This window comes from Mustela nivalis (genome assembly GCF_964662115.1).
Source record: "Mustela nivalis genome assembly, chromosome: 13".
Taxonomy (NCBI): domain Eukaryota; kingdom Metazoa; phylum Chordata; class Mammalia; order Carnivora; family Mustelidae; genus Mustela; species Mustela nivalis.
In genome coordinates, this window is record NC_139032.1 from 5,616,114 (window position 1) to 5,628,668 (window position 12,555).

The following is a 12,555-nucleotide window of genomic DNA, read 5'->3' on the forward strand; positions in this document are numbered from 1 at the left end:
AGCCAGTTCAAGTATCTTCTTTTCTGTGAGGTCCTCCTTAACGACCCTGACCTCACCTCACAAGCAGAGGTGATTACCCATTCATTGTGCCACTACTGTATCTACACAGCTACCTCTCATATGGCGATTTTAATATTCTTCAGCTTTTCAATGTCTGTTTTATGTACTATACAATGAACTTCCTCATCTATTTTTTGAGTTTCTTACTAGCATATTCAACCTCCATGGGACCATTTATTAAAAAAAAAAAAAAAAAAAAGAGCAAAATACCTTAAGTCCTCTTTACCCTAAAAGTATTTGCTGGGGTGGGGAACCCGGGTCGCTCAGTCAGTTAAGCGTCTGCCTTCCACTCAGGTTATGATCTCAGGTTCCTGGGATCAAAACCCACACTAGGCCCCCTGCTCAACAGGGAGTCTGCTTCTCCCTTTCATTCTGTCCCTCCCCATGTGCTCACTCTCTCTGTTTCAAACAAATAAATAAATAAAATCTTTAAAAAAAAGCACTTTCTTAATTGTAACCCTTTGTTATTGTCTATATTAAACAATTACAGTGATCAATTTAATACTTTTTAGGTGTATCTTCCTACTTTTTCCAAAAGATATATTTCTTAAAGCAAGATTATATCATACACTCTCTAATATAACAGTCCTCATATTAGGCTAAGCAAATACAGTAAAAATTAAAAAAAAATTTAGAATTGATAATTGAATATAATGGACTGTTATATTAAAAGATGCAATGAAATTAGAATAGATTATTAGTATTATATGATGCTAAACACACTGAGTAACCTACCTATTGTATTTATGGACAATTAATCTATTCTATATGCTAAATATGAATGCATTTTCTAAAAGTTAAAATAACTGAACAACCAAATCCTTACTTTGGAAAAGTAAGATAAATTTTGGAACCTGCTATAAAGTTTCTCAAGATTTATACCAAAAACTATGTTATAAGCGATAGTACCTTTTTAAATATTTTGGGTAATAAACAATCTTAGAAAAGATCCAAAATTATCTGTATTAATAGTGTGGTTTTTTGTAGTATTATCTTTAAAACAAATATAATATAGAACCTTATTCTGAATACTGGAAAATCACTAGTTAAAAATGCTCTGTTTGGGGGCACCTGGGTGGCTCAGTGGGTTAAAGCCTCTGCCTTCGGCTCAGGTCATGATCCCAGGGTCCTGGGATCGAGCCCCACATCGGGCTGTCTGCTCCGCGGAGAGCCTGCTTCCTCCTCTCTCTCTCTCTCTCTCTCTCTGCCTGCCTCTCTGCCTACTTGTGATCTCTGTCAAATAAATAAATAAAATCTTAAAAAAAAATGCTCTGTCTGTCATTGACCTATTTCACTCTAATCCTGTAACCATTATCAGTAAAAGCAAAATTTTCTTTTGATGCCTTTAGTCCTATGTGTCTTTGTAAAGATCTCCATTTTTGTGAAAAGAGACTTGAAGAGACTTGAAAAAATATGACACACTAGTAAAATTCAAACATCAATAAATAAATTCCAAATATAGACATTAAAAATAACTTTATATTTTTATAAAAAGTCTAGAAATTATATCTTATTTATTGATACAGAATCCCTAAGAGAAACTAAGCATTTTTATGTTAGTTATCATATCCAGAGCTGTAATTCTGAGTATTAAAAAAAAAGAAACAATGGTAGATCAACATGAAGGGGGAATTACACAGACTAAATAAAGATGTTACATTTGCCAGAGGAAGAGAATGGAATGGGAAATAAAATTTAAAAAAGAAAAATGTCACCATTAATGAGAAATACTAACCTCAACAGCAAAAGTCAGAAAATACTTATTAAAATCCTTAGGACTGCATCGAAGTACGTAGAGTCCAGTCTGATTACCTGCTTTCTTCAATTTACTGATGGCAAAATCCATTCTAAAGGTAAAGAAATAACTTGAATGATAATGTAGCAAGTGCCATGACATTAAGACCAAAATGTCATCTAAGAGATCAAAAGTCAAATCTGAAAGTCTGAGAATTTTAAGTTTCCTCTACTTTATATGTTTATCAGTTATCTTACAAGGAAAAAGGAAAAACACTGAAGCACCAAGCTATTTTGCAATAAGTTCAAACCAATTCAACAGATTTTAAAAACAAATAAAAGGGATTATAAGACACACAAAATCACTAAGAACATTTCATTCATTTGAATTTTCTGCCTTCTAATTAAAAATTTAGTATTTTAAAAACCATATTTACTCCTACCATGCAAACAATATATTGTAAAACACTTGCGTCTTTTCTACATAGCAATTTTTGATATAGCAATAAAAATTCATATGGATTATTTTAATATTTAATATAATACCAAAGTATAATAGAAGATCTATGGCAGGTGACAAAAACTACTGATTTTCAAAATGTGCTATATGTTTTGTTGAAGTTGAACATCTTGAAATAAAAGTCAAATGTAACCTATAATAAAGCAAGAAAAATCTGTTTCATTCATCACTGTATTTCTCATACATAAACCAGAAACACATATCAGGTACCCAGTAATGTCCTATAAATAAATGAAAGAACGCTTGAATGGATGGATAAATAACACATGAAAGAATGAATGGTAGGAGTTTTTAGATTTTTTTTTAAATTTATTTGTCATAGAGAGAGAGGGAGAGAGAGAGAGTGAGCACAGACAGACAGAATGGCAGGCAGAGACAGAGGGAGAAGCAGGCTCCCTGCCGAGCAAGGAGCCTGATGTGGGACTCAATCCCAGGACGCTGGGATCATGACCTGAGCCGAAGGCAGCTTCTTAACCAACTGAGCCACCCAGGCGTCCCTGGTAGGAGTTTTTAAATACTAACCACCTAAGTTATAGAATAATACTTATATAGAACAATAATACTTAAATAGAACTTAGACAGAACAATACTTATTAGGCAGATAAGAGGTAGAAGACAAAATCAAGTCTTAAACATCAGTCAGGATATGTTTTCAAATATTTAATTAAGGGTAGGTTAATGTCAAGACACAAGCTCACAAACTCAGACTACTTCTGCTTGAGTGTTTCAAGCCCAGTGCCAATCACTAAAGTACATAGTGGCTGAGAGATAACTAGTACTTGGGCAAAACAAATGTTATGCATGATAATTGGCTTTATCTGATATTAAAGTAAAGGTCTATAACTGTGCAGATCCATGTGGTAGCTAATAGCCGCACATTGCTATTTAAATATAGTTATTAAATTTAAAAATTCAGTTCCTCAGGGCACATGGGTGGCTTAGTCAGTTAAGCATCTGACTCTTGACCTCAGCTCAGGTCTTGATCTCAGGTTTGTGAGTTTAAGCCTCACCCAGCAGGGAGCCTACTTTAAAAAATTAATAAATAAAAGAAATTAAAATTCAGTTTCCTCAGTTACACTAGTGGCTACTGCATTATACAGCAGAGAAATGAAACACCTTCATTTGCATCACTGCAGAAAGTACTACCTAGCAGGAGTCTCAGAAAGAGGGACATCATATACATCTTGTGTTCAAAACTTTCAGTAGAGGGAGCTGGATAATCCAAAAATAATAACAATTATCAAATTTTGCATTGTGTTTCCTCCACAGTATTTCAAAATTAATGAAGTATAAATTGGAGGATTTTTAAAAAAAATTAACACCCACGAATTACTTAAACACACCAATGCAACAAAATGTCAGACTTACAATTAAGTATTATAGAGTGGCATACAGACAGTAAATGATATCCTTTTTTTTTTTTTTAAAGATTTTATTTATTTATTCGACAGAGAGAGATCACAAGTAGGCAGAGAGGAAGGCAGAGAGAGAGGAGGAAGCAGGCTCCCTGCTGAGCAGAGAGCCCGATGCGGGACTCGATCCCAGGACCCTGAGATCATGACCTGAGCCGAAGGCAGCGGCTTAACCCACTGAGCCACCCAGGCGCCCCAGTAAATGATATCCTAAATAATTCTAATTATTATGTAATCTAATTGCAAACTTTTGTTTAAAAAAAAAAAAAGAAAGAAATTTCAGCCACATACGATAGTATTTTGGTTCCTCAACTCCTAAACCTACATGTACCATTTCATTATGTAAAATTCTGTTAGTATCTCATTGACTTTTTAAAAAATTTACTTTTAAAGTCAGTATTACTCACAAAATTGGGCCATGACAGTTGCTTTGTATATTTTCAAGGACCATTGGAGGTGCTACTTCTTTACAGAGGTAATGATGTGCATCTGCAGTTAATCTATAATAGCCATCAATTAATGACACAAAGGACAAAGCTTCTTTTAATGAGCTAAGTTCAATTTCCTAAACAAAGAAAAGAAAAGGAAATAATCAGTACCATTTGGAAAGTCAACTGCATGTTACATATTAAAAATTCACTTTATGGTGCTCGCTTCGGCAGCACATATACTAAAAAAATTCACTTCATGTTGTTAGATTAATTCCCCAAATTAATTTTCTTCTAAATTGCTCAAATGTCTTTTGTGGCTCCCAAATTACCCAATCTGAATTGTAAGTTCTTGTGTATGATATTTAAGACCCTCTCAAATATGGGCTTATATATTTCCAGTTCACTTTTCACCCATAATTTTACTATATTTCCCATAATCCTATTAGACAAATATGTCAGTCATCTCAATGAGAAATCTATCTAGTCTGATACAAAAGTTGGTACTAATTAGAAATAATGAGCATTTATTTTTATATACCAAGTATACATGGCTAAGGTTAAAACATTCATGACGTAAGTTCAAAGGTATGTAGTCTAAATCAAATCATACATAGGTATCTTATGATTGTATCATACATACGTAAGTGAGCATATAATCAGCCTAAAATGCAACATCTAATGGAAAAACACTTTATTTAATGAAAGAAGCAACTTCTCCTCAAATCAGGAGTAAGACAGAAAGTCCAATACTTAATGCATTGCATAGTACTTAATTAACATAATCAGGCCACAGAAAGAAATATAAGAATAGAAATTGGAAACATGGAGGTAGAACAATCTCAATTTGGAGATTATATGATTGTATACTTGGGAAATACAAAAGAAGACCATTATAAAACTACTACAACACAAAGATTAATTCCTTAAGATAGTAGGATACAAAAAACAGCTTTCACATATGTAAAAAATAGTCAATTAGATTATATAATGAAAAAATAGCCTCATTTATACCAGTACATATACAAAGATAATATCTAATATTAAGCTTCACCAAAAAATGAGCAAAATAATTTTTAAAATACTTCAAAACTCTATTGTTAAAATGTAACTTTTTATTTGAATATAGAGATTTACCATGTTATTGGGTAGGAAAATTCAACATCATGAAGTTGTAAAAATCCTCCCTAAATTAATTTTCTAATTTGTCACAATCCCAACAAAAATACCAATAGGTACTGGCAGGAAAAACAAGACAAATATGAGATTCAGAAAACCAGGGATCCAAGTAAAGACAGACAAGATAACTCCCAGGGTGATAAGAGTAGGATACCCAAAGATGACAGCTGTGAAGGTCAAAAGAGCTTCCAGTCCAGATGAGAGAGCAAAACCAGTGATCTCAAAGTGACTTTTCCAGGAAAGAAACAGAAGTCATATAATGTTTCACTATGTAAAACGATGTGTTGAGAAGTGAGCTACTTCAGAGTGCTCACTGGAAACAGAAAGAGATACAGAGAAAGGATACATATGAAGGAAAAAAGTTGAAGTAATGATTAATCCCCAGAAAAAACAAAAACCTGTGTAAGAATGGAAATGTGTTTACAGAATACTACTACTTGCCTCAGCAATGAACAATATTTAGTCATAATGAGAACACAGAATACAGATTTATCCCAAAAGTGTAATGAGAGAGTGTATGATGTATCAGAACTATAACAGAATTAACACAATTAGGCCATAAAAATAGGTACTAGGGATGCCTGGATGGCTCAGTTGATTAAGGGCCCAACTCTGGATTTTGGCTCAGGTCATGACCTCAAGGTTGTGAGACTGAGCCCCATGTCTGGCTCCGCACTGGGCATGGAGCCTGCTTAAGGTTTTCTCCCTCTCCCTCTGCCCCTCCCCATACCTGCTCAAGCTTTCTCTTTCTCTCTCTCTCTCTCAAGAAAAAAAAAAAAAAAAAAAAAAAAAAAAAAAATTAAAAATAGGTACTAAGGGACGCCTGGGTGGCTCAGTTGGTTAAGCAGCTGCCTTCGGCTCAGGTCATGATCCCGGCGTCCTGGGATCGAGTCCCATATCGGGCTCCTTGCTCGGCAGGGAGCCTGCTTCTCCCTCTGCCTCTGCCTGCCATTCTGTCTGCCTGTGCTTGCTCTCTCCCCCCTCTCTCTCTGATAAATAAAAAAAAATCTTTAAAAAAAAAATAGGTACTAAAAAAGATACTATAAACAATGTTAAAAGACTGGGGAACTGTAAATCTGTACATCAAAGGATTAATATGCAATATATATATATTGAGAAAAAAGCTATAGATCAATTAAAAACAGAAAAGAAAATGAGTCAAAGCATATGAAAAGATAATACACAATAAAGAGACACAAACAGTCGGTCTGTAAACACAGAGAAATTTCTCCAACTCAGGTTCTAATTAAGGAAATGAAATATTACACAGGATAGCAATTTTTGTCCCATCAGTTTGGCAAAATATTTAAAAATTGATAACATCCAATTGATAACATCACTGCAATGAACATGGGGGTACAAATATCTCTTTGAAGTAGTGATTCTGTTTCCTTTGGATATATACCCAGAAGCAGAAGAGCTAAATTGCGATGCTAAATTTCATGAAATGTATTTTACCATATTTTTTTAAAAGAGAAAAAGAAAGACAAAGAAAAATGTCAGAGTAGAGTAAAAGGATGTTTTTTTTAAAGTGTAACTAATATATAACACTGGAAAAAGGAAATAATAAGCAAAAATTTATTTCTCATATCTAGCAATAATGTGTTAGAAAAATATATATTAAGAAAAGGTTCTGAATCCTATTAAGTGACAGAAAAAGCATAATATACCATGAATAAAACTCAGGAAGAAACATGATGCATCGATATGAATAAAACCATCAAGTTACTGAAATACAAGGACACCCAGATGGCTCCCAGTTTGTTAAGCGTCTGCCTTTGGCTCAGGTCGTGATCCCAGGACCCCTGGATCAAGCCCTGCACTGGGCTCCCTGCTCACGGGGAGCCTGTTTCTCCCTCTCCCTCTGCCTGCTGCTCTTGTGCTCGCTCTCTCTCTCTCTGTCAAATAAATAAATAAAATCTTAGAGGACAAAAGGTTACTGAAAACACAATACTTGGATACAAAGAGAAATATGATGTATCCCTTAAATAGAAAATGTAATATGGTAAATATACATTCTTCCCAAATTAATCTTTAGAGGAATTCTAACAAAATGTAAATACAATACTTTGAGGAACTTCAGGACTACTCAACAAACAGCACTGTCACAGTGATGGGCTTAAGTTGTCAAATCATGCATTTGGTTTTATACAGGTTCTATCACTTAACTAATACTGTGAACTTGGAAAGTTACTTAACCTCTCTATGTTGTAGACTTAAAAATATAGCCAAGAGGTCCAAATACCATCCCATAAAGAAGTTCCTTACGTTACTACCCCATGTCCACATAAGTATCAATAAATTCTTCTAGACATACTTACTCTTTTATAAATACCACATTTACAGAATGAAGGCATATCCTGTTTCAGTGCAATTCATTTAGTGCATTTCTCAGATACTGCCCTTTTTAAAAACAAACACACACACTGAAGGTTTGAGGAAACACTGCATCAAAAGCAAGTCTATCAGTGCCACTTTTCCCATAGCATTTGCTCATACATCTTGGAGATGAACAATGAGACTAATGTTTTCATGCCTACTAACATAACATCCATTCAGCAGCCTGTGATCAAGGAGTCATTTTAGTATTCAAGTCTTATTATTTAAGAAATACATTTCTTAAGGCTATTGCTGCCATAGATGGTGATTCCTCTGTATGATCTGAGCCATCAAGTGAAAACCTTCCAGAAAGGAGTCAACATTCCAGATGTCAGTTAGAATATTTGTGATTCAAGGGAAGAGGTCAAAATATCAACATGAAGAGGTATTTGGAAGAAGTTGACTCCAACCTTCACAGATGACTTTGAGGTGTTCAAGACTTCAGGGGAAGAAATAATTGCAGCAGTGGTGGAAATAGCAAAAGAATTAAAAGTGGAGCTGAAAATGTGGGACACATGGGTGGCTCAATCAGATGAGCCTCTGAGTAGTAATTTCAGCTCAGGTCATGATCTCATGCGTCCTGGGATGGAGCCCCACATCAGGCTCTGTGCTTGGTGAGGAGCCTGCTTGCATTCTCTGCCTCTCTTTCTCCCCTACACCTGACTGCATATGTGAGCTCTAGTTCTCTTTCTCTCCCTCTCTCTCAAATAAATAAATGAAATCTTTTTAAAAATAAATAAATAATTTAAATGTGGCTGCAATCTCCTGATATAACTTCAATGGATAAGGAGCTGCTACCTATGGATGAGCAAAGAAAGTGTTTGTTTTTTTTTTTAAATGGAACCTCCTTGTGGTGAAAATGTGAAGATTATTGAAATAGTAAGAAAGGATTTAGAATATTACCTCAACTTAGTTGAAAGAGCAGCAACTTGGTTTGAGAGGATGGACTCCAGTTTTGAAAGAAATTCTACTGTGGGTAAAAAGCTATCAAGCATAAAGACCTCAACGTGAGGCAAGAATCTATCAAAATCCTAGAGGACATCACAGGCAATAACCTCTTCGACGTCGGCCTTAGCAACTTCTTTCAAGATATGTCTCCAAAGGCAGAGGAAACAAAAGCAAAAATGAACTTTTGGGACTTCATCAAGATCAAAAGCTTCTGCACAGCAAAGGAAACAATCAACAAAACAAAGAGGCAGCCCATGGAATGGGAGAAGATACTCACAAATGACACTACCAACAAAGGGCTGATATCCAAGATCTATAAAGAACTCATACTCAACATACACAAAACAGATAATCATGTCAAAAAATGGGCAGACGACATGAACAGACACTTCTCCAAAGAAGACATACAAATGGCTGACAGACACATGAGAAAATGTTCATCATCATTATCCATAAGGGAGATTCAAATCAAAACCACATTGGTACCAACTTACACCAGTTAGAATGGCCAAAATTAACAAGACAGTAAACAAGTGTTGGAAAGGATGTGGAGAAAGAGGAACCCTGGCTTAGAACCCTCTTACACTATTGGTGGGAATGCAAGTTAGTGCAGCCACTTTGGAAAATAGTGTGAAGATTCTTTAAAAAATTAAAAATAGAGCTACCCTATGACTCTGCAATTGCACTACTGGGTATTTACCCAAAAGATACAGCTGAAGTGAAAAGAAGGGCCATTTGTACCCCAATTTTCATAGCAGCAATGGCCAAGGTTGCCAAACTGTGGAAAGAACCAAGATGCCCTTCAACAGATGAATGGATAAGGAAGATGTGGTCCATATATACTATGGAGTATTATGTCTCCATCAGAAAAGATGAATACCCAACTTCTGTATCAACATGGATGGGACTGGAAGAGATTATGCTGAGTGAAATAAGTCAAGCAGAGAAGAGTCAATTATCATATAGTTTCAATTACTTGTGGAGCATAAGGAATAACATGGAAGACATTGAGAGATGGAGAGGAGAAGTGAGTTGGGGGAAACTGGAGGGGGAGACAAACCATGAGAGACTGTGGACTCTGAGAAACAAACTGAGGGTTTTGGAGGGGAGAGGGTGAGGGGGCTAGATAGTGAGTATTATGGAGGGCACGTATTGTATGGAGCACTGGGTATGGTGCATAAACAATGAATGTGGGACACTGAAAAAAATAAAATTAAATTAAAAAGCTATCAAGCAGCACTACATGCTACAGAGAAATCACTTGTCAATGGAAGAGTCAACTGGGCAAACTTCATTGTTACCTTATTTTAAGTAATTGCCATAGCCTACCCCAACCTTTAGCAAACAGCACCTTGATCAGTTAGCAGCCATTAACACTGAGACAAGATCCTCCATCAGCAAAAATATTATAACTGTCTGAAAGCTCAGCATTTCTTAGCAATAAAGTATTTTTAATTAAGGCATGTACATTTTTTTCAGATTTAATGCTTCTGCATACTTAGTAGACTACAGTTTGGTGTAGACATAACTTTTATATGCACTAGGAAACAAAAAAAAAAAATTCATTTGACTCACTTTATTGTGGTATTTGTTTTATTGTGGTGGCCCAGAAATGAATCCACCATATCTCCAGGGTATGCTTATAAGTATTTAGGTGTATTTATACAATACACATGTGTAGTTTTGATATGTACAGAATAAATATTTCTTCTCTTAATTCCACATTGTGGTTGAAAGTTATTAATCATCCTTCCACTGATCCATAAAATACAGATCAAGCTCTTTCTAAAGTGGGGCCTAGAGTATTATGCAAGGTGCAGAGGGTAAAAACGCATAGCCCAAAATGACCCTTACATTGAAGAAGCTCATAGCCTAGTAGGTAGTGGTTGTACACTATTTACATATTTTTACCTAAGAACAGTTAAGTATGCTGACTAAAGTGAATTACAAGTTAGTTATAATTTTAGTAAATATAACCATAGAATAGAGAGATAGCATACAAATACTGAAATTAAATGAACAAATAACATTAATGTGACATTTCAGCCAGGAGGTCAAAAAACATCGGAGTTGAAAAAAAGAGTCACGTAAGTAAGCCAGTTTAAGAGATTATAAAGGAATTTACTTCTTCCCTTTCAATTACAGTAAGTGGGATTTCTAATTACATTTATCATGGCAAACACTGTGCAAAGTATAGAATTGTCAAATCATGACGCAGTACATCTGAAACTAAAATCACATTGTATTTGACATTAAAAAAATTTAAAAATATGTGGGTTTTCCAGAGCTAATCAAGGAAAGAGAAATAATTAATCTTTTCTTTTTTTTTTTCATTTATTTATTTTCAGCATAACAGTATCATTATTTTTTCACCACACCCAGTGCTCCATGCTCCCACACCCTCGCCACTTAAAACCCCTCAGATTGTTTTTCAGAGTCCATAGTCTCTCATGATTCACCTCCCCTTCCAATTTACCCCAACCCCCTTCTCTCTAACTCCCCATGTCCTCCATGCTTTTTGTTATGCTCCACAAATAAGTGAAACCATATGATAATTGACTCTCTCTGCTTGACTTATTTCACTCAGCATAATCTCTTCCAGTCCCATCCATGTTGCTACAAAAGTTGGGTTATTCGTCCTTTCTGATAGAGGCATAATACTCCATAGTGTATATGGACCACATATTCCTTATCCATTCATCTGTTGAAGAGCATCTTGGTTCTTTCCATAGTTTGGCGACCGTGGCCATTGCTGCTATAAACATTGGGGTACAGATGGCCCTTCTTTTCACTACATCTGTATCTTTGGGGTAAATACCCAGGAGTGCAATGGCAGGGTCATAGGGAAGTTCTATTTTTAATTTCTTGAGGAATACACCATACACAAAGATAAACTCAAAATGGATAAAAGACCTCAATGTGAGACAGGAATCCATCAGAATCCTAGAGGAGAACATAGGCAGTCATCTCTTTGATATCAGCCACAGCAACTTCTTTCAAGATATGTCTCCAAAGGCAAAGGAAACAAAAGCGAAAATAAACTTTTGGGACTTCATCAAAATCAAAAGCTTCTGCACAGCAAAGGAAACAGTCAGAAAACAAAGAGGCAACCCTTGGAATGGGAGAAGATATTTGCAAATGACAGTACAGACAAAAGGTTGATATCCAGGATCTATAATGAACTCCTCAAACTCAACACATACAAAACAGACAATCATATCAAAAAATGGGCAGAAGATATGGACAGACACTTCTCCAATAAAGACATACAAATGGCTCTCAGACACATGAAAAAATGTTCATCATCACTAGCCATCAGGGAGATTCAAATTAAAACCACATTGAGATATCACCTTACACCAGTTAGAATGGCCAAAATTAGCAAGACAGGAAACAACATGTGTGGGAGAGGATGTGGAGAAAGGGGAACCCTCTTACACTGTTGGTGGGAATGCAAACTAGTGCAGCCTCTTTGGAGAACAGTGTGGAGATTCCTCAAGAAATTAATCTTTTAGAACCAATCAATGTGTTTTAGCTTGGGTAGGGCTAACTTGGGATTGGTTTACACTGTTACGTGAATCCCAGAAAGCATTGTTTTAATTTTTCTCTTTTAATTAGGCAGTATTAGTGGAATTATGCACATCCCTACTGGAAAAAAAAAAAAAAAGAATATAGTCCAGAGTGAGCATTACAACAGGGAATTAGCACAATCCAGAGTAATGGGGCTTCCGGGGGAATGACTGTTGCCTTGCTAATCATAAAAATGAATGAAAAATACATTAATGTTTAAGAAACTCTGGGAATATAGTATTGGTAGCGATACAAGAAGAGCTAGATGTGACCAAAACCTTACTAAACTGATAATTTATGTTTAGAGCTATATTTAAAACTATAA

General features: G+C 35.4%; 1 protein-coding gene across 4 annotated transcripts in view; it reads right to left on the bottom strand.

Annotated features, from left to right (window-relative positions):
- The window catches only part of JAK2 (Janus kinase 2), a 127,064-nt gene that overhangs the window by 34,834 nt on the left and 79,675 nt on the right, over window positions 1-12,555 (bottom strand). For all 4 annotated transcript variants that reach the window (XM_082694273.1, XM_082694275.1, XM_082694272.1 and 1 more), the window contains exons 9-10: window positions 4,134-4,291; window positions 1,796-1,907 (exon numbers count right to left, since the gene is read on the bottom strand). In XM_082694273.1, the coding sequence (XP_082550399.1) occupies window positions 1,796-1,907; window positions 4,134-4,291 (270 nt within the window). The remainder of the gene's footprint in view (window positions 1-1,795; window positions 1,908-4,133; window positions 4,292-12,555) is intronic.